Source organism: Apteryx mantelli, chromosome 32 (genome assembly GCF_036417845.1).
Source record: "Apteryx mantelli isolate bAptMan1 chromosome 32, bAptMan1.hap1, whole genome shotgun sequence".
Lineage (NCBI taxonomy): Eukaryota > Metazoa > Chordata > Aves > Apterygiformes > Apterygidae > Apteryx > Apteryx mantelli.
Genome location: NC_090009.1, coordinates 925,142 through 945,758, shown reverse-complemented (window position 1 = coordinate 945,758; position 20,617 = coordinate 925,142). Strand labels below are relative to the sequence as shown.

The 20,617-nt window shown below is 63.6% G+C and overlaps 3 protein-coding genes across 3 annotated transcripts; 1 reads left to right on the top strand and 2 right to left on the bottom strand.

Annotated features, from left to right (window-relative positions):
• Window positions 1-2,581: 2,581 nt before the first annotated feature.
• On the bottom strand, window positions 2,582-3,741 carry LOC136994700 (class II histocompatibility antigen, B-L beta chain-like). Its single transcript, XM_067313648.1, has 3 exons — window positions 3,474-3,741; window positions 2,841-3,122; window positions 2,582-2,739 (listed from the first exon to the last, which is right to left on the bottom strand). Exons 1-3 carry the CDS (start codon window positions 3,727-3,729, stop codon window positions 2,582-2,584), a joined length of 696 nt encoding a protein of 231 aa, XP_067169749.1. The 5' UTR covers window positions 3,730-3,741.
• A 4,792-nt stretch (window positions 3,742-8,533) lies between these two features.
• On the bottom strand, window positions 8,534-10,420 carry LOC106489131 (class II histocompatibility antigen, B-L beta chain-like). The gene is made up of 6 exons (XM_067313647.1): window positions 10,315-10,420; window positions 9,731-10,000; window positions 9,102-9,383; window positions 8,867-8,992; window positions 8,721-8,744; window positions 8,534-8,547 (listed from the first exon to the last, which is right to left on the bottom strand). Exons 1-6 carry the CDS (start codon window positions 10,418-10,420, stop codon window positions 8,534-8,536), a joined length of 822 nt encoding a protein of 273 aa, XP_067169748.1.
• Window positions 10,421-10,905: 485 nt separating this feature from the next.
• On the top strand, window positions 10,906-13,396 carry LOC106493714 (HLA class II histocompatibility antigen, DR alpha chain-like). The gene is made up of 4 exons (XM_067313841.1): window positions 10,906-11,081; window positions 11,775-12,032; window positions 12,306-12,587; window positions 12,695-13,396. The coding sequence occupies exons 1-4, from the start codon at window positions 11,003-11,005 to the stop codon at window positions 12,847-12,849; spliced, it is 774 nt and encodes a 257-aa protein (XP_067169942.1). The 5' UTR covers window positions 10,906-11,002; the 3' UTR covers window positions 12,850-13,396.
• The last annotated feature ends 7,221 nt before the right edge of the window (window positions 13,397-20,617 follow it).

The window sequence follows — 20,617 nt, the reverse complement described above, 5'->3', positions numbered from 1 at the left end:
ACCCAGGAAGACCCTGCAGCCCCGTTTGGGCTCTTGGCTCCTCCAGCTCTTCTTAATAAACTCTGCCGGTACCCTGCAGCTCTGGTGGCTTGTGGGACAGGCATGCAATGCCCCTCTGAGCTCTGCCATTCAGCCACTTCTCAAGCCACCTCACTGTCCACTCATCTAGCCCTCTCTTCCTCAGCTTCCCTAGGAGGATGTTATGGGAGACAGTGTCGAAAGCCTTGCTGAAGTCAAGGCAGACAACAGCCACTGCTCTGCCCTCATCTCCCCACACAGTCAATCCATCCCAGAAGGCTATCATCAGCTTGCTTAAGCAGGATTTCCCCTTCCCCTTGGCGAAGCCATGCTGACTACTGCTCATCACCTTCTTGTCCTCCACGTGCTTGGACATGGCCTCCAGGATGAGCTGCTGCATCACCTTTGCAGGGATGGAGGTGAGGCTGACTGGCCTGTAGTTTCCTGCGTGCTCCTTCTTGCCCTTTTGGAAGAGTGGGGGGACGTTGTCTTTCTTCCAGGCTTCAGGCACCTCTCCTCTTCTCCAGGACCTTTCCAAGAGGATGCAGAGTGGCCTAGCAATAACATCCGCCAGCTGCCTCAGCACTCATGGGTGCATTCCATGAATCCCATTTTCCATCCCTCTGCCCCAAAGCCCTGCTCTGTTCCCCACATCCCGACCCTCTTCCCCATGGCCAAGATCCATGTCCAATGGCCCAGCTCTGTGGCCCATGTCCCAACCCTCTGCCCCATGGCCCAGCTCGATGCCGCATGGCCCAGCTCCAGGCCCCACGTCCTAACCCTCTGCCCCATGGCCCAGATCCATGCCACATGTCCCAACCCTGCCACATGTCCCAACCCTCTGCCCCATGGCCCAGCTCTGGTCCACATGTCCTAACCCTCTGCCCCATGGCCCAGCTTCAGGACCCACACACAAACCATCTGCACCATGGCTCAACTCTGGGGTCCACGTCCCAACCCTCTGCCCCATGGCCCAGCTCTGTGCCCCACATCCCGACCCTCTGCCCCATGGCCCAGCTCTGGTTCACAAGTCCTAACCCTCTACCCCATGGCCCAGCTCTGTGCCACGTGTCCTAAACCTCTGCCACAGGGCCCACATCTGGGCCCCGTGTCTCGACCCTCTGTCCCATGGCCCAGCTTCGGGCCCCACGTCCTGACCCTCTGCCCCATGGCGCAGCTCCAGGAACCACACCCAAACCACCTGCCCCATGGACCAGCTCTGGGCCCCATGTGCACACCAGGTGTGCTGCATCCCACCCCATGGACCAGCCTGGTGCCTCCCATCCCCAACTCTGAGCCCCACAGCACAACTCCACCCTGCCAGGGCCCCCCCTGCCCGGACCCCTGGCACCCCCGCCGGTACGAGTGATCCTGTTGCCCAGACTCTGCGGGGTTTCCAAGCAGCACTAAAGGTGCTTGCAGCCAGCCCCGCACCATCTAACCCGCTGCCGGGCTGTTTGCTCCGTGCTGTGCTCAGAGCGGCATCCCGGCACTACAGGGACGGGGGGGTGTGGGGGAGGCAGCAGGCGTGGAGTGGAGGGGGCAGGATGCCTGGGTCCGTGACGGCTCTGGTGGAGGGGGCGGATGCTGCCTTGGGATCACAGGGGTCCTGGTGAGGGGCACTGCAGCAGGCACTGGTGCCACAGTCACTACCAGGCAGGGGGGTGGTGCAGACAGGGCGCCCACACCCAGGGCCCTGCTCTCCACCAGCCCCACTGGGGTCAGGAACCGGGAGGGCAATGGGGACCCCTGTGACCCTCCACCCCAGCCCCTTCTCCTTCCCCATCCCTGAGCCAGCCTGGACACCGCCGCACACAGCCTGTCCCTTTCTCGTCGCACCAGCTCTCTGTCCTGTCCCCTGCCCTGGCCCCCACATGCTTCAGTCCTCCGTGGACACCGAACACGGCAGGACCCCGCTGAGCACCCAGCTCCCCATTGACAGCCCCACACAGCCGCGGGCACGAGCAGGCAGCCCATGCCTGCCCCGCAAGCGACCAGAGCCGCAGGGTCCCAGGAGAGTTTATTAGGAAGAGCCGGAGCAGCCAAGAGCCTCTCTGTGGCCACACTGCAGGGCCCTGGGCACCACTGGGGCCATGGAGCAGCAACAGCAAAGCCGGGCTGCAATGCGGCCACACCAGCACTCATCGCGTGCACGGGCAGCTCGGAGACGCGGTAGCGCTGGGCACAGGCAGGCGAGCGCGGGCCACAGACGAGGCTGGAAGTCGCTGCAAGCGGAGGGAGGATGGCACCGAAGCAGATGCGCAGCAGCTAGTTCAGGAGCCCTGCGGGGAGAGAGGTGGAAGAGATGAGCAGCGGGACGGGCAGCCAGGGCGGCCCCAGGACTCCGCGGGCGGGATCCGCTCTCTCCGGCCCTGGACGCGCAGCCCCCTCGCAGCAGGCTGCCACCGGCCCACGCAGGGCGAAGGCCAACAGGTGTGCGGGAGATGGACCTTATCTGCAGGCTGGGCAACGGCGCACCCTGAAACGCAGAGAAACGACGTCAGTGGCGCAGCAGGGGCCGCGGTCGGGGGCAGGACCCCAGCCCCACGGCCAGCAGGGCTCCTCAACCCCCAGCCCCGCGTCCCGACACCCCATGCCCCAGCCGCTCACCTTTCTTATTGCGCAGGTAGAGGACCAGCCCCAGCGCCAGGAAGATGAGCCCCAGCACCAGGCCCCCCACCCCCGTCAGCATCTTGCTCCTGGCGGTGTCCGACTGGGCCCCTGCAGGGAGCAGAGCAGAGGGTGAGGGGGAGGGCACCCGCTCCCCGCCCGCGCACAGCTGCACGGCTGCACGGCTGCAGGAGGAGGGCGCCAGGCCTTACCCCAGTGCTGGGTGAGCGGCTGCTGCAGGCTGGCGTGCTCCACCTGGCAGGTGTAGGTGTCCCCGCTCTGCGGCATGCTTTCCAGCATCACCAGCACCTGGTAGGTCCAGTCGCCGTCCTGGATCATGTCCGTGGCCACCACGCGCTCCGTCTCCTCCCGCCCGTTCTTGAACCACTTGACCTCGATCTCCGGCGGGTAAAAGTCCGTCACGTAGCAGAGCAGCCTGTCCGTTTGGGGCAGGGACCCCGACTGCATGGGGAACACCAGCACCTTGGGCTGAACTGCGGGAGAGCGAGAGAGCTGGAGTTAGCTGGGAGAGTGCGAGGGCCCACCTGGCACTGCTGCTGCCGGGACTCATCCCAGCCCAGGGCTGGACACTGTGGTTCCCTTGCAGGAGGTGTCCAGGGAGGATGCGAGGGGCTCGTGTCCTCGTGGAAGTGTGCAGGGACCTCGCCCAGGCCCCTGCTGTGGGCACATCTGGGTACGGACGCTCCCCTCCCACAATCCCGGCAGCCTGGCTCATCGCCATGCTCCAGGGACGCCCCCTGTGCCCCCCCCCTCGGCTGCCTGCAGTGTGGAGGGTGTGGGGGTGTCCCAGCCCCGCCAGACCCAGGGCTCTCCTGTGCACTCACCTCTCCTCTCCACGGTGAAAGGGGAGAACACCCAATAGTTGTGCCGGGAGATCGTGTCCATGGCATTCTGTGCACGCTCCAGTATCTCTGGCTGGCTGTTCCAGGCCTTGGCCAGTGGTTCACCCAGGGGGCTGTCGGCCGCGTAGACCCCCACGTCGCTATCGAAGTGCAGCAACTGCTGCCGGTTGTGGATGTATCTATCCAAAAACCTCACCCGCTCAGTGCCGTTGAGGTACTGACACTCGGATTTACCCATCTCCAGGAAATACCCTGTTGTGCAGAGAGAGGCAGGTCACGGTGCCCCAGCTCATCCCCCACCAGGCACCATCAGACCCCACGCAGGGTGGGGGGGGGCCGAGCACAGCTCCCCAAGGCTGGGGAGGGCACGGGGATGCCTCAGAGCCACCCCAAACCAAACGTGTCTCGCCCCACGGAGACACCTGCAGCCCCCTGCCCCCAGGCTGCCCAGCACGGATGACGGCAGACGCAGGGACACCAGGGGGCTCTTCCGAACCCCAACACCTCCACGGGGAGTCTGTGCCACCTGACCCCCGACGCCATCCCCCCGCCGGGGAGCTCGGCTCACCTGTTGTCTCCTTGCCATGAGCCCCGTAGGCTCCCAGCACCGCCAGCAACACCAGCGTTGCCCCAGCCCAGCACCTCCCACCCCCGGCACATGGCCGGTCCCATGGCTGCTCCCACAGGAGGCTGGAGAGGTGCCTGGACCCCGAGCGAGCCCAGCTCTGCTGCCTCGGGGTATCAGCCCGGACCCTGCCCAGCGTCGGGGTTGCGGGAGTTCCCAGCGAGGGCCAGTGAGCATCGGGGCTGGGCAGCATCACCCATCACCAGGCAGAGATGGGTCCTGCAGGGCTCCCATCGACACTTGTGCTGCCACTCTGCCTGGGAACAGGCGAGTCAGCGCGGGGGCTCCCTCCTATTGGCTGAGCACTGTGGTGGGGGGGCCCCGTCCCCACATCATGGGGCCCCCAGCACAGGGCTCCCGTCCCGGGAGTGACACCTGCCCCTCGCCTGCTCCCACTCTCGCTGCCTGGTGCCAGGAGAGGCCATGGCCAGAGGACAGGAACAGGGTGTCCCGCTGGCCCTGCTGCTCCTTCTGTGACACAGAGCTCAGGAAGAGAGGGCTAGATGAGTGGACAGTGAGGTGGCAGGAGAAGTGGCTGGATGGCAGAGCTCCGAGGGTTGTGCTCAGCAGTGCAGAGTCTAGGTGGAGGCCTGTAGCTAGCGGTGTCCCCCAGGGGTCAGGACTGGGCCCAGTCTGGTTCAACTTCTTCCTCAAAGACCTGGATGAAGGCACAGAGGGCACCCTCAGCAAGTTTGCTGATGATCGCAAACTGGGAGGAGAGGCTGAGACCCCAGAAGGCTGTGCTGCCATTCAGAGAGCCGTGGAGAGGCTGGAGAGGTGGGCGCAGAGGAACCTCCTGAAGTTCAACAAAGGCAAGTGCAGGCTGCTGCACCTAGGGAGCAATGAGGCCATGCAGCAGGACAGGTTGGGTTTGGGGGTTGAGGTGCTGGAAAGCAGGTGTGGGGGGAAGGACGTGGGAGTGCTGGTGGACACCAAGTTAAGCATGAGGCAGCAATGTGCCCTTGTGGCCAAGAAGGCCAATGGGATGCTGGGCTGCATGAGGAAGAGTGTTGCCAGCAGGTGGAGGGAGGGGATGCTCCCCCTCTCCTCAGCCCTGCTGAGGCCACAGCTGCAGTCTGTGTCCACTTCTGGGCTCCCCAGCACAAGGGAGACATGGCACGACTGGAGCAAGTCCAGCGAAGGGCTACAAAGTTGATTAGGGGACTGGAGCATCTCTCCTCTGAGGAAAGGCTGCGAGAGCTGGGCCTGTTGATCGTGGAGAAGAGAAGACTGAGGGGGCATCTTCTCAATGTATACAACGATGTGAAGGGAGGGTGTCAAGAGGCTGGAGGCAGACTCTTTTCAGTGGTGCCCAGCGACAGGATGCGAGGCAACGGGCACAAAGTGAAACACAGCAGTCGCATGTGAATGTGAGGAAAAAGTTCTTCCCTGTGAGGGTGACAGAGCCCTGGAAGAGGTTGCCCAGAGAGGTTGTGGAGTCTCCTTCTCTGGAGATATTCAAAAGCCACCTGGATGCGATCCTGTACAACATGCTCTAGGTGACCCTGCTTGAGCAGGGGAGTTGGACTCTGATCTCCCAAGGTGCCTTCCAACCTCAACCATTCTGTAATTCTGTGATGTGGGGCACGGTGGTGCACCATGGGGCAGAGGGTTGGGCCATGGGTCCCAGAGCTGGTCCATGGGGCAGAGGGTTGGGATGTGGGGCCCTGAGCTGTGCCATGTGACAGAGGGATGGGACATGGGGCCTGGAGCTGGTCCATGGGTCAGAGGGTCAGGATGTGGGCGCGGGGGGCTGGGCCATGGAGCCCAGAGCTGGTCACGGGGCAGAGGGTTGGGATGTGGGGCCTGGAGCTGGGCCATGAGGCATGGAGGTGGGCCATGGGCTAGAGGGTCGGGACATGAGGCATGGATGTAGGTCATGGGGCAGAGGGTCGAGATGTGGGGCCTGGAGCTGGGCCATGGGACAGAGGGTCAGGACCCACCCAGGAAGACCCTGCATCCCCGTTTGGGCTCTTGGCTGCTCTGGCTCTTCCTAATAAACTCTGCCGGTACCCTGCAGCTCTGGTGGCTTGTGGGACAGGCATGGACCGCCCCTCTGAGCTCTGCCATTCAGCCACTTCTCAAGCCACCTCACTGTCCACTCATCTAGCCCTCTCTTCCTCAGCTTCCCTAGGAGGATGTTATGGGAGACAGTGTCAAAAGCCTTGCTGAAGTCAAGGCAGACAACAGCCACTGCTCTGCCCTCATCTCCCCAGACACTCATTCCATCCCAGAAGGCTATCAGCTTGCTTAAGCAGGATTTCCCCTTCCCCTTGGCGAAGCCATGCTGACTACTGCTCATCACCTTCTTTTCCTCCACATGCTTGGAGATGGCCTCCAGGATGAGCTGCTGCATCACCTTTGCAGGGATGGAGGTGAGGCTGACTGGCCTGTAGTTTCCTGCATGCTCCTTCTTGCCCTTTTGGAAGAGTGGGGGGGGCATTGTCTTTCTTCCAGGCTTCAGGCACCTCTCCTCTTCTCCAAGACTTTTCCAAGAGGATGCAGAGGCCTAGCAATGACATCTGCCAGCTGCCTCAGCGCTCATGGGTGCATTCCATGAATCCCACATCCCAACCCTCTGCCTCACGTCCCAGCTCTGTTCCCCACGTCCCAACCCTCTGCCCCATGGAACCAGCTCCAGGCCCCACATCCCAACACCCTGCCCCATGGCCCAGCTTCAGGACCCATGTCCCGACCCTCTACCCCATGACCTACATCTATGCCCCACTTCCCAGCCCTCTGCCCCATGGCCCGGCACCAAGCCCCATGGCCTGACCCTCTTCCCCACAGCTCAGCTCCATGTCTGATGGCCCAGCTCTGTGGCCCACGTCCCAACCCTCTGCCCCATGGCCCAGCTCAATGCCGCATGGCCCAGCTCCAGGGCCCACATCCCGACCCTCTGCCCCATGGCCCAGATCCATGCCACATGTCCCAACCCTGCCACATGTCCCAACCTTTTGCCCCATCGCCCAGCTCAGGGCCCCACATCCTGACCCTCTGCCCCACGGCCCAGCTCTGGTTAACCCTCTGTCCCATGGCCCAGCTCCAGGACCCATGCCCAAACCATCTGCCCCATGGCTCAACTCTGGGGTTCACGTCCCGACCCTCTGCCCCATGGACCAGCTCTGTGCCCCACATCCCAACCCTCTGCCCCATGGCCCAGCTCTGGTTCACACGTCCTAACCCTCTGCCCCATGGCCCAGCTCTGCACCACGTGTCCTAAACCTCTGCCACGGGACCCAGATCTGGGCCCCATGTCTCGACCCTCTGTCCCATGGCCCAGCTTCGGGCCCCACGTCCTGACCCTCTGCCCCATGGCGCAGCTCCAGGACCCACACCCAAACCATCTGCCCCATGGACCAGCTCTGGGCCCCATGTGCACACCAGGTGTGCTGCATCCCACCCCATGGACCAGCCTGGTGCCTCCCATCCCCAACTCTGAGCCCCACAGCACAACTCCACCCTGCCAGGGCCCCCCCTGCCCGGACCCCTGGCACCCCCGCCGGTACGAGTGATCCTGCTGCCTGGGCTCTGCGGGGTTTCCAAGCGGCAGTAAAGGCACTTGCAGCCAGCCCCGCGCCGTCTAACCCGCTTTCAGGCTGTTTGCTCTGTGCTGTGCTCAGAGCGGCGTCCCGGCACTACAGGGACGGGGGGGTGTGGGGGAGGCAGCAGGCGTGGAGTGGAGGGGGCAGGATGCCTGGGTCCGTGCCGACTCTGGCGGGTGGGGTGGATGCCGCCTTGGGATCGTGGGGGTCCTGGTGAGGGGCACTGCAGCAGGCACTGGCGCCATGGTCACCACCAGCCGGGGGTGGGGGGGGGGCTGACAGGGCGCCCACACCCAGGGCCCTGCTCTCCACCAGCCCCGCTGGGGTCAGGCACCGGGAGGGCAACGGGGACCCCTGTGACCCTCCACCCCGGCCCCTTCTCCTTCCCCATCCCTGAGCCAGCCTGGACACCACCACACGCAGCCTGTCCCCTTCTCACAGAACCAGCTCTCTGTCCTGTTCCCTGCCCCAGCCCCTACATGCTTCGGTCCCCCGTGGCTGCCGAGCATGGCGGGTCCCCGCTGAGCACCCAGCTCCCATTGACAGCCCCACACAGCCGCGGGCACAAGTGGGTGACCCATGCCTGCCCCACAAGCGACCAGAGCCACAGGGTCCCAGGAGAGTTTATTAGGAAGAGCCGGAGCAGCCAAGAGCCTCTCCGTGGCCACACTGCAGGGCCCTGGGCACCACAGGGCCACGGAGCAGCAACAGCAAAGCCGGGCTGCGACGGGGCCACCCCAGCACTCATCGAGGGGCACGGGCAGCTCCGAGATGCGGTAGCACCGGGCGCAGACAGGCAAGCGCGGGCCACAGACGAGGCTGGAAGTCGCTGCAAGCGGAGGGAGGACGGCACCGAAGCAGATGCGCAGCAGCTAGTTCAGGAGCCCTGCGGGGAGAGAGGTGGGAGAGATGAGCAGCAGGACGGGCAGCCGGGGCGGCCCCAGGACTCCACGGGCGGGATCCGCTCTCTCCGGCCCTGGACGCGCAGCCCCCTCGCAGCAGGCTGCCACTGGCCCATGCAGGGCGCAGGCCAACAGGGGCGCGGGAGATGGACCTTACCTGCAGGCTGGGCAACGGCGCGACCTGAAACACAGAGAAACGACGTCAGCGGCATAGCAGGGGCCACAGCCGGGGTCAGGACCGCAGCCCCGGCCCCGCGGCCAGCAGGGCTCCTCAACCCCCAGCCCCCCGCCCTGATGCCCCACGCCCCAGCCGCTCACCTTTCTTATTGCGCAGGTAGAGGACCAGCCCCAGCGCCAGGAAGATGAGCCCCAGCACCAGGCCCCCCACCCCCGTCAGCATCTTGCTCCTGGCGGTGTCTGACTGGGCCCCTGCAGGGAGCAGAGCAGAGGGTGAGGGGGAGGGCACCCGCTCCCTGCCCGCGCACGGCTGCACGGCTGCACAGCTGCACGGCTGCAGGAGGAGGGCGCCGGGCCTTACCCCAGTGCTGGGTGAGCGGCTGCTGCAGGCTGGCATGCTCCACCTGGCAGGTGTAGGTGTCCCCGCTCTGCGGCATGCTTTCCAGCATCACCAGCACCTGGTAGGTCCAGTCGCCGTTCTGGATCACGTCCGTGGCCACCACGCGCTCCGTCTCCTCCCGCCCGTTCTTGAACCACTTGACCTCGATCTCCGGTGGGTAAAACCCCGTCACGTAGCAGAGCAGCCTGTCCGTTTGGGGCAGGGACCCCGACTGCATGGGGGACACCAGCACCTTGGGCTGAACTGCGGGAGAGCGAGAGAGCTGGAGTTAGCTGGGAGAGCGTGAGGGGCCACCTGGCACCGCTGCTCCTGGGACTCATCCCGGCCCAGGGCTGGGCTGTGGTCCTCACGCAGAATGTGGCCAGGGAGGGCGTGAGGGGCTCGTGTCCTTGTGGAAGGGACCAGGGACCTTGCCCGGGCCCCTGCTGTGGGCACGGCTGGCTACGGACACTCCCCTCCCACGATCCCGGCAGCCTGGCTCATCGCCATCCTCCGGGGACCCCACTGTGCCCCCCCCTCCTCTGCCTGTGGTGTGGAGGGTGTGGGGGTGTCCCAGCCCCGCCAGACCCAGGGCTCCCCCGTGCACTCACCTCTCCTCTCCACGGTGAAAGGGGAGAACACCCCATAGTTGTGCCGGCAGTACGTGTCCACCTTAGCCCGTTCCTCCTCAATGATGTCTGGCTGGCTGTTCCAGTACTTGGCATCTGGCTCACCCAGGGGGATGTCGGCCACGAAGACCCCCACATCACTGTCGAAGTGCACGTCCTGCTGCCGGTTGTGGATGTATCTATCCAAAAACCTCACCCGCTCAGTGCCGTTGAGGTACTGACACTCGGATTTACCCATCTCCAGGAAATACCCTGTTGTGCAGAGAGAGGCAGGTCACGGTGCCCCAGCTCATCCCCCACCAGGCACCATCAGCCCCCACGCAGGGTGGGGGGGGCCGAGCGCAGCTCCCCAAGGCTGGGGAGGGCACGGGGATGCCTCAGAGCCACCCCAAACCAAACGTGTCTCGCCCCACGGAGACACCTGCAGCCCCCTGCCCCCAGGCTGCCCAGCACGGATGACGGCAGACACAGGGGCACCAGGGGGCTCTTCCGAACCCCAGCACCTCCACGGGGAGTCTGTGCCATCTGACCCCCGACGCCATACCCCCGCCGGGGGCTCAGCTCACCTGTCGTCTCCTTGCCATGAGCCCCGCAGGCTCCCAGCACCACCAGCACCACCAGCGCCGCCCCAGCCCAGCACCTCCCGGCCTCCCGCACATGGCCGGTCCCCATGGCTGCTCCCAGAGGAGGCTGGAGAGGCACTGGGACCCCGAGCGAGCCCAGCTCTGCCGCCTCGGGGTATCAGCCCAGATCCTGCCCAGCGCCGGGGCTGGGGGAGTCCCCGGCGAGGGCCAGTGAGCGTCGGGGCTGGGCAGCATCACGCGTCACCAGGCAGAGCTGGGCCCCGCAGGGCTCCCGTCGACACTTGTCCCAGCGCCGGAGCAAGGCTCCCGGACCGACCCAGTGAGGGACGCCAGGCCCAGCCAGCATCGCAGGGCTCCCTGCCCCACGGCTGCCCCTGCCCTTCCACCCCCAGAGCCCTCTCGAGGGGGCCCGTGGCCTGGGGGGACAGTGCTCCCCTGCGGGGTCCTGCTGGGACACCTGTCAGTCTATTTGCTCTGCAGGGTGCTCTGTGCTGCCAGTCTGCCTGGGAACAGGCGAGTCAGAGTGGGGGCTCCCTCCTATTGGCTGAGCACCATGGCGGGGGGGGGCCCATCCCCATGCTATGGGGGCCCCAGCACGGGGCTCCCGCCCTGGCAGTGACACCTGCCCCTCGCCTGCTCCCACTCTCGCTGCCCGGTGCCAGGATAAGCCATGGCCGGAGGACGGGGACAGGGCGTCCCGCTGGCACTGCTGGCCCTGCTGGCCCTGCAGGGCACAGGGGCCGTGAAAGGTGCGTGGGGGCAGGGGGCGGGGGGCTGCAGGTTGGGGGCAGACATGGGGCCCGGGATGCACGTTGGGGGCAGGGGCCAGAGCAGGGTGAGGGCATGGCCCGGGCCATGGGGCGGTCTGACCCCTCCACTGTGGGTTACCCCTGCCTGGGGCTGGCTCCCCGGGGCACCCCGGCATCGCAGGGCAGGCTGCGGGTGCCGGGGGCTCCCTTCCCGACCCCTTCCCACGGCTCCCTGCCCTCCTGCACCCCACAAGTGCCCCAGTGCATCAGGTCCCTCTAGCACCCAGTGACCGTGCGTGCCCCACTGCGGTGGCTCTGATGGCCTGGCCCAAGGTGGGGGGTTCCTGTGGGGAGCACCATAGCTGGGGTCCTGGCCGCCGGCACCCCCACCCCACCCCGCAGCAAGTGTGGGGACAGGCCACATCCCTGTGTGTCCCCTCAGCCTGCCTGGCCCAACACCGGCCCTGGCCTCAGGTGACCATGAAGGGAAACCTCGCAAGGACATGGGAGATGCTGAGGCTGGCAGCGGTGGGGAGGGCGCCCAGGAGAAGCTGGTGTCCCAAGGGCTTGGCAGCTCCCTGCCCGTGGGCAGCGTCCCAGGCGGCAGCCTGGGGGCAGATGGGGCTCGTTTCTGGGCAGCCCCAGCCCCGCGGTGGTGGCAACGCGCCACCCCTCATGCCTCTCCCTTCCCAGTGGGCAACATGATACTCCAGGTTGACTTGTACCAGCGCGCGGAGACACTGCAGCAGGAGGGCGGCCAGTTCATGTTCGACTTCGATGGGGACGAGATCTTCCACGTGGATCTGCAGAAGACGGAGACCGTCTGGCGCCTGCCTGAGTTCGGCGAATTCGCCAGCTTCGAGGCCCAGGGAGCTCTGCAGAACATAGCTGTCAACAAACAGAACATGGAGATCATGATGCAGAGGTCCAACCGCTCTCAGGGGACCATCGGTAACAACCCGGCCCCAGCACAGCCAGCACCTTCCCCTGGCATGGTCCTGCCAGGGCAGCTGCTCCCGCGCCCTGGGCCCAGCCCTGCTCTGGAGCACAAGGGCTGCAGGCACAGCCCCAAACGGGGCTGCAGGGTCTCCCTGCGTGGGCAGTGGGCACCCCTGGGGCCTTCTCTATGGGACAACAACCCCGGTCCAGCCACAGGCTGTGGGGCCCAACTGACCACCAGAGTGGGGCAGGGGCTGCACTAACCCCTTCTCCCTGTCCCCCCAGAGGTCCCTGAGGTGACAGTGTTCTCCGAGGACCCTGTGGAGCTGGGCGACCCCAACATGCTCATCTGCTACGTGGACAAGTTCTGGCCACCCATGATCACCATCAAGTGGCTGAAGAATGGGCAGGAGGTGGTGGATGGCGTCGTCGAGACCGTTTTCTACCCACGCCAGGACCACACCTTCCGCAAGTTCTCCTACCTGCCCTTCATCCCCACCCGGGGCGACTACTACGACTGCCGCGTGGAACACTGGGGGCTGTCCAAGGCCCTCCTGAAGCACTGGGGTGAGCATGGGGGCTGGGTTGGGGGCAGGACACCTGGGTCCTTCCCCGCTTGCAGGTGGCGAAGGGCTCAGGGTCCTGCTCTCACTCCTGCCCTCGTCTCCCTGCAGAGCCACAGGTGCCCCTGCCCGTGTCCGAGAGCACCGAGACCCTGGTTTGCGCCCTGGGCCTGGCCGTGGGCATCGTGGGCATCATCGTGGGCACCGTCTTGATCATCAAGGCCATGAAGATGAACAGCGCCCGCAACGCGCGGGGCCCCTTGTGAGCAGGCAGAGCCCTGGGCTCCCTGCCTGCCCACACAGCCGGACCCGCGCGCCCCTCGCTGTGGCACACTGGGAGCCGCTCGCCCCAGCATCCCAGCCGTGTGACCCGCGCCCCTGCTAGACCCCGGCAGCGCCTCCCTCGCCCGTGCCCTCCGCACGCCGACCCCACAGAGACTGCTGCAGAGCTCGACCCCGGTGCTGACCCGTCCCTGCGCTGGGCTGGGGGGCAGAGGTGGTGTTTGGGGCCCCTCCGACTCACCTGCACTCAGGGGAAATCGCTGCAGAGCCCGGGGCTCTGGACCAGGCCCAGCGCCCAGCCCTTGCTGCGACCGCACTGGGGCTGCCCTGCCCAGAGCCCCAGCCCCACAGCCGTTTCCAGATGGGGACACGGCATCTCCTACCTGCCCAGATGCGGGGTCTCCCCTGCAGACCCCGGAAGGGAGGGGAGGTGTCTCCTGCCCCACAACCCCGCTCTGCACACAATCCCGCGCCCTCCGCTCCTGCTCTGCTGCTTTGTGACCGCAATAAAGTGGGTTGGGGTTGATCCTGCTGCGCGACCCTCATTGCGCGTCCGTTCTCTGCACCGTGCTGGGGGTGGTTGCAGCTCTCCTTGTTGTCCAGGGGATCTGCGGGGTGGTGGGTCTTGGGTGTGGGGCAGGCCCCCTGAGATCTGGCTCCAGCTCTTGAGGAGAGGGAAGGGGTTACGGTGGCCCCAGGACTCCTGGGCTCTCCCAGCAGTTGTCGGGGGGATCTCAGCCCCACGGGGGGAAGCTGCAGCGGTCCCTGCCTCTCTGTCTGGCCCCTACCTATTGCAGACGGCTCCTGCGAGGGCTCACAGAGTCCATGGGCATGTAGCCGCGCTCATGGCAAGGCCGCTGTGCGGCCTTGAGCAGCGGGAAGGGTGCGGGGACAGCCCAGCCTCTGTGCCATTTCCCTGGTCCCTGGGAAAGGGGGTGCTGGGGCTAAGGGAGATACCTGTCGCGGACACAACCCGTCCCCAGGCACCTGCCACCGGCCTTCGTGGCACAGATCTGAGCCCAGCAGCTCCCCCCTTAACCTGGTGCAGGCAGAGCTGATGCTCAGTGGGAGCCTGGAGCCAGGGGCAGGGGAGTCATCCCTGCTGGGTCCACCAGCGCCCAGGGAGGCCGCGAGGGGTGGCCGGGCTCCGAGACGCCTGGGCTCATCTCGTGGGTGCGAGGGTACGTGGCTGACCCCCTGCAGGATAGGGGCTGGCAGAGGGACAACCCAGCCGGGGAACAGGCGAACTACAGGCGATGAGACCAATTCACCCACCAGCTCTGGTCCTGCAGGCACTTGTTCCCTATGCTGTAGGAAAGCTGGGACACTGGATGAGGGACACACACACAAACACACACGAAGCTCTGGGCAGTGGAGGGGATCCCTGACGCCGACGCCGCCGAGGGGATCTGCCCACGGTCTGCCATTCACCAGGTGGGCACTGGCAGCGGAAGGACATGGAGGCAGTGGTGGCGGTGGGACGCTCCACAGATGAATGTCTTGCCAGGCTCTGCAGGGCCTGGCACAGCCTCTACGCAGTCTGGGCTGGAGGCACTTTGTGCCGGAGCGGCGCACTGCGTGCACGGTGGGGGTCCAAGCTCACAGGGCAGGGCCGGGCTGAGCCCCGTGCGCACGAGCCTGCTGTTCAGGGGTTGAGGCAGGGGCAAGAAGACCTGGTGAGGTGGTTGTTGTAGGGGAGGAGGCACTGGAGAAACCCCAAACACCTAAGGAGCAAATCCATCGTGGGACACCGCTCCGCGGAGATGGGAGAGCTGGGAGTCACAATGTGGAAAAGGCAACGCAGCAGCTCAGGGCCTGTTTCCTTTCCCGGGAGCTGAAGAGGAAGGTGCGGCTGGAACAGAAAGCGGATGACGTGCACTGGGGAGGATGTGAAACTCTGTAGCTTGCATGTGGGCGGCATGCTGGGGGTCACACAGGGAGACCAGAGATGTCACTTTCTGAGCCCCCCTCGCCCCCCAGTGGGAAACGCTCCAGGACTGGAATGGGGCAGGGTCATGCGGTTGGTCCAAAACAGGACCCGGTGGGAAGCAGAGCAGTTGCTCCGGGGCCCGACTAAAAAGTCCCTGGAGAAAACCGTTAGCAGGAGAACGAAATGAGTAGCAGGTCGCATCAGTATTAGCGACAACAGCCACTCCCGGCATCACACTGCCGGCATCAGACAGGAGCCGCCGTCCTCCAGGGCAGACCCGGGGCTGGCCAGATTGGGCAGCTGCCTCTGGAGTGGACGCGGCTGCCGGCAGCCCTGCTGCGGCCCAGTTCACACCTCAGGCTGCGCAGGTGGGAGCCATGCTGTGAGGGAGCTCTGTCCTGCTCTGGGGACACGGCAGGGATGGGGAAGGCACTGGGAAGCCCCTGGAGACATGACCAGAGCCTACTGGGTTGGCTCATGTTGGGGATGTGAGGCTTCTTCACCTTTCTGGCACAGGCAGAACATGCACCTTCATCTCGGGAAGAAAAAAGCAGCTTAATGTGAGATGCAAGTCCAGGAGGGAAAGGAGGGACTCCGAAATGTTTGGAAATCAGATATAGTCACGCATGGCTTGCACGAAGCACCGCTTATCAGGGCTTGTCAGAGGTGTCCAGGGCCTCCTGCCTCGGCCACACAGACCTAGCAGCAAACAGGGACGCTTCCTAAAAGACGGGCCCCAAAAACGCTGCTCTGGCTGCCCAAGGACTTGGATGTACAGGGGAGCTAGAGCCAGCGCTGGGTTGTCACAGGGGCTCCTGGCTCAGCCCCACCCACCTCCAGCGCTCTCAGAGGAACCCAGGCGTCCTGAGCCAGGGCGAACAGGTCCTCACAGCAGAGACGCTGGGATCAGAACCCTGTCTGCCCGGAGTCTGCCGGAGACTGGTGATGCAGCTCAGTGCTGCCTGCTGACTGGCTGGGCTGGGGTTACTGGAGGGCAGGGGGAGCAGGACAGGCCGTTTCCCCGAAATGTTGGCGTGTCCCGGGGAGGGCGGGGTGGGGGGCCTTGGTGGAAATCCCCTGTCTCGGTGGGTGAGGGGGTAGGGCAAAACAACCGGCCGGGCGGACTGAGCTGCCAGGGAGCTGTCTCGCCTCACCTTGAGGACGCCAAGCCCCGCGGCGTCAGGGCCCGGAGGCCAGGAAGAGATCGCTGCCTCATCAAGCCGAGCAGCTGCAGCCCCGGCTGGCGTGTTTGGCATAAACGCAGGGGTGTCTCCTTTCACCTGACACCAGGCCGTGGGGAGTCGGCTCCCTCGAAACCGGCACCGGCTTCAGCCTTTCCCTACGGTTATGGCTGGAGTCGTCGAGACAAGGAGCCCCACGATGCCCTCGCCATCCCTTGTGCCACGGACACACAAGGTGTCGAGGCAGTGCCCAGCTGCGCTTGTCCTTGACCCTCATCCCCTGTCCTGCACTGGGATGGCACATGTCCTGCAGAGCTGTCAGCGTTAGGTGACAGAGATCCCCGGGGAGTCACCAGCTCAACCCAATGCCAGCTCTGCTGGGCAACTGGCGCAGCTCAGTGCAGGGTCCTGCAGCAGTGCTGGACGTGCCACGGCCTGGAGACCATGTCCCACATCCCACGAGCGTGTGGTGGGAACCGCAAGCTGCTGCAGGAGCCGTCACCAGGAAGTGCTGGGTCCCCATGGCCGAGCGCAAAGGCAGGGACTCCTTGCAGGCAGGGATTTGCTGCCCTATAGCCTTCCCAAGGCTGCTGGGTGGTCCCTGCTTACGCCCCAGGCCCCGCACCCCCAGCTGCCAGCCCCACACCGGATGCCTTGTATCCTCTTGAGAGTTCAAGAGCATCCGGGTAAGGGGGAACTGGGTGTAGATGGTGCCAGGGGCTTTCCAAGAGAAAGCTTCCCCCCGCCCAGGGCTGCCATGTCACCAGTTACTAGGGGAAAACTCTGTGAGGAGACCCAGTCTGGAGGGTTGCAGAGACGAGCTAGTGAGATAGTGCCCTCGCACTCCCCATATACACCAGCCTCGCTCTGAACACTTGGTTCCCAGCAGGCATCACTGCACTGGAATCACACACACACGATGACACCAATACACTGGAACTGGAGAGTGACTAAAACACTAAAACACTCCTTTTACTAATGGCAGAAAAGCCGCAGGTCCAGGACGCAGGAGGGTGTCAGGCACAGTCGCCGATGACGGTAAGTAAGAGAAGGGACACGTCTCCCCCGCATCCTCGATCTGCCCCGTACCCCAGGGCTGGGTCTGGGCTCCCACCCAGGCGCAGAACAGGCCCGAGTGATGCTGACATGGGAATTGCCCCACACCCCACAGATCAGAGCCCGGGAGAACCCCACCCAGTGGATTTGCCCCAGCAGGAGAAGAGCCGTTCAAAGGGCCTGGCCCTGGCCTTCCTGCCCCGTGCCACTGTCACCATGGTGTCGGGGCAGGAATGTGATCCCGGGAACCTGGGCAGGGTGCTGGCACGGCAGCCCCAGTGCCATCCCAGCAGAAGTTGGGCACTGGACCCAGTCCAAGCCCTTTGGACTCAGCCTGCACTTTGCCCGGACCTCAAAAGGCTCAGAGCAGTTTGACGCACGCTTCTTCTCCCTCCAGGCCCTGCCCAGGGCGATCCCATTCCCACCCAGTACAGGTACAGGTCCACTCCAAAGTCTAACTCCGGAGCAGTCTCCAGCAAGCCTGCACATGCTGGGCACAGGCAAGGCAATGCTGCAAACATCGTTGGGCCAAAATGGCTTCATTTCAAATATATCCTCTGTGACAACTCCTAACACAGCTCACTTAGTTTTGAGGAAAGCTGATAAGATATATTACTTATTTCTGAGAGGAATCTGTACTTTCACCTACAGGCCCGATGGCCTCCTAGTCGCGCTGCCACCCTCCGGCCAGACCTGTGCCTTGCACATAATATTTCGCTCTTTCTCATTTACTGTTTTCATACTCCATGTAGCTCATCCCATTCCTCCCATTCCAGATTCCCTTGCCAGCCAGGGCTCTCTGGTTTCAAGGGCCAGGACTTCCCAAGCTTCAGCACGGAGAACCCCACTTTGTCTTGCTGAGCGGTTCGTAGAACAATACAGAAATTCAGAGATATCCTTTTCCCATAAGATTACACCTGCCACAGTGGAAGAGCTACTGGGCAGGGCACTGGCACGGCAGACCCAGTGCCATCCCAGCAGAAGTTGGGCACTGGACCCAGTCCAGGCCCTTTGGACTCAGCTAGCACTTTGCCCAGACCTCAAAAGGCTCAGAGCAGTTTGACGCATGCTTCTTCTCCCTCCAGGCCCTACCCAGGGCGATCCCATTCTTCCCCAGTACAGGTACCTGCATCAGCGAGCCTAAGAGATTAATCCAGTTGACAGCCATATTCCGCATCTCCCTGCCCACATAATCCCAGCCAAGGACATGCTTCTCACCCAGTGAAATGCAGGTAGCTCACAGTGGTGCCCGACAGCTGCGGCACACGCTCGAGGACTGAAAGCTTCAGGGAGAGCACACCAATGGAAATAGGTACGGTTGAAGGAGGCAGAACAGTAAGATTTGGGCAATGATGACAGAAGGACTGAAGACAGACAGTGCTTGTCCCATCACGTCAGAGGTTTCCTTCGTACTCAAATGCTGGCCTGGCTGCAGACATCATCTTTGTTGCGCAGTTTAGTGGCTCTAAGCCATGTTTAGGACTCGGGAAGGTGCCTTTTTTCCTTCCGTACCCTCGCCACGGTTTGCAGCCGAGCAGCCTCTTGCCCCGGCCGAAACGAAGCATCCCTGTGCTCTTCCAAAACAGCCATCCTTTTGTCTCCGTTTCTTTTCCAGGCTTATGCAGACACAGCACAAACTCAAGCAGCGACTACAATGATCACATTCTACCAACTTAACAGCCTGGCTCCAGCCCTCAACCTCTTTTTGTCCAGCATTTTTCCGCACAAAGAGTACTTTTAACTCGTGTTTTGGCCAGGCCCACACCAGAAGTTTTTACTGCTGTATTAACGTTCATTTGATACCAGAAAAGCATTTGGGGGGCATTTCCACCACAGTAAGCCTGGCTTCTCCTCACGGAAAGAGAACCGGCCGCTCGCAGCAACCGGAGACGCCCTCCCGCCTCACACCGGCTTCACCGGGAAGCGCCGCTCGGAAACGGCCCTGCTTCACCCCCCCCCCCACACACACACACCTTCCCCGAAGCGAGGCTGCCCCCCCCCCCCGCGGTGCCACCGCGACGGTCGCCACGGCGCACGACTCGCCTCACTTCAGCCCCCTCCGTGAGCGACCGTTGGGCCCCGCCCGAGCGACCGTTGGGCGCCCCCTCCCCCCACCCCGAGCGCGCGCGCGCCCCTCCCCCCCCCGAGCGACCGTTGGGCGCGGCCGTTGCGCCTCGGCGCTGCCCTCGCGCGCCCCCTTTCCCGCTCTTTTGCCGCCTCGCGCGCCTGTGTTCTGCCCGGCGACGAGTGACGGCGCGGGCTCCGCACCGTCCGATTGGCCGCGCCGCCGAAGGCGGGAAGGGGGGTGTCAGAGGCGAGCGTCGAAGCTGAGGCGGGGAGAGAGGGTCTCTGAGGGAAGGAGGGAAGCGACAGGGCTGCCATGAGGGGCAAGAAGGCTGGGGGGGCTGGGGGGGGTGAGGGTAACAGGAAAGGCTGTGAGGAAAATGGGCTAAGGGAATAAGGAGAGGATATCTGTGGAGGGATAGTGCCGTGGAAATATTCCGGGAGGTAACAGAGTACCAGACAGAGGGGAGAGGAGCGTTTGTGGGGTATCTGCAGGTCGGTGAGGTCGACCAGTGGGGATGGACATGATGGGAATAGGGTCTCTGAAGGGAATGAGAAACGTTCAGAGAGTCTGTGAAGGAAAAACAGGAGCCGAGCCAGACAGAGGGCTGTGGGGGATTGGGAAGGATATGAAGCAGGGGGGGATGGGGAGGGAACAGGATGCACCACATGGGAAAGGATGTGGAAAGGATGCTTTTGTCGCAAACTGCAACCAAATGTGAGCAGGAGATCTGTGGACAAGCACTGAGAGCAGCAAGAGGCTCCAATGTTGGGAGGAGAAAAAGAAAAAGAGCAAGGGGGCTGTGGATGTCTTTCTGCGGAGGGAGTTAGATTCCCAGCTGTCCCCTGGGGCTGCTGGAGGCTCGCTTGATATTAAAGAAGCATTAAGTCATAGTACTTTTTGGTAACTGGAAAAAAATCCCAGTGACTTTAGCAAGCGCAGACCTTGGGGACCAGAAGAGAGGCTGCCGGGAGGTTGCTCACCCTCCAGAGGGATTTCACAGTCTCATCCCCTTTCCCCTTAGGTGTGGGGTTACCCGTGGTTCGGCAGGAGGGGACTCCCCGCATACAAACCCCATCCCCACGCATGGAAAAGAGCACCAGGGCCTCTGGCACAGCAGCCTCCATCCCAGGCAATATTGTCTCTCTGTGAGCCGAAATCCCTACAGAGTCACAGACAGAAGGGCGCACCGGCAGGGTTTTCTCCCAGCAGCCAAGATTCCGGTCTCTTGTGTTTTCCCGGATCTCATTTTAGTCATTACTTTTTCTTTTAGTTTGCAAGATCTCTGTTAGAAACCACTGAAAAGCATTTTGTGGCCAGGATGTTCGGCAGCCCCTTCTGGACAGAGCAGCCCGTTTGCAGGTGACTTTACTAATGGCGTATTTGTGCGCGTGTGTATTTATTCCCCGCTCTCTCCCCGCGATGGGAACCCATTCTGCTCGTGCGGAGGAATTTCATGATAGAGGAGAAGCTTGGTAGGAAAGCTAGGGAAAGCGAGAGAAAGGAAACAAAAAAATAAC

Excerpts from the sequence above, each read along its gene's own strand:
- LOC136994700 (XM_067313648.1), bottom strand. The coding sequence starts at position 3,729 with ATGGGTAAATCCGAGTGTCAGTACCTCAACGGCACTGAGCGGGTGAGG. Across the intron at positions 3,123-3,473 it reads TTTCACCGTGGAGAGGAGAG|TTCAGCCCAAGGTGCTGGTG; the intron begins GTGAGTGCACAG and ends GCTCTCCCGCAG. Across the intron at positions 2,740-2,840 it reads GCCGCTCACCCAGCACTGGG|GGGCCCAGTCGGACACCGCC; the intron begins GTAAGGCCTGGC and ends TGCTCCCTGCAG.
- LOC106489131 (XM_067313647.1), bottom strand. The coding sequence starts at position 10,420 with ATGGGGACCGGCCATGTGCGGGAGGCCGGGAGGTGCTGGGCTGGGGCG. Across the intron at positions 9,384-9,730 it reads TTTCACCGTGGAGAGGAGAG|TTCAGCCCAAGGTGCTGGTG; the intron begins GTGAGTGCACGG and ends GCTCTCCCGCAG. Across the intron at positions 8,993-9,101 it reads GCCGCTCACCCAGCACTGGG|GGGCCCAGTCAGACACCGCC; the intron begins GTAAGGCCCGGC and ends TGCTCCCTGCAG.
- LOC106493714 (XM_067313841.1), top strand. The coding sequence starts at position 11,003 with ATGGCCGGAGGACGGGGACAGGGCGTCCCGCTGGCACTGCTGGCCCTG. Across the intron at positions 11,082-11,774 it reads GGGCACAGGGGCCGTGAAAG|TGGGCAACATGATACTCCAG; the intron begins GTGCGTGGGGGC and ends CTCCCTTCCCAG. Across the intron at positions 12,588-12,694 it reads GGCCCTCCTGAAGCACTGGG|AGCCACAGGTGCCCCTGCCC; the intron begins GTGAGCATGGGG and ends GTCTCCCTGCAG.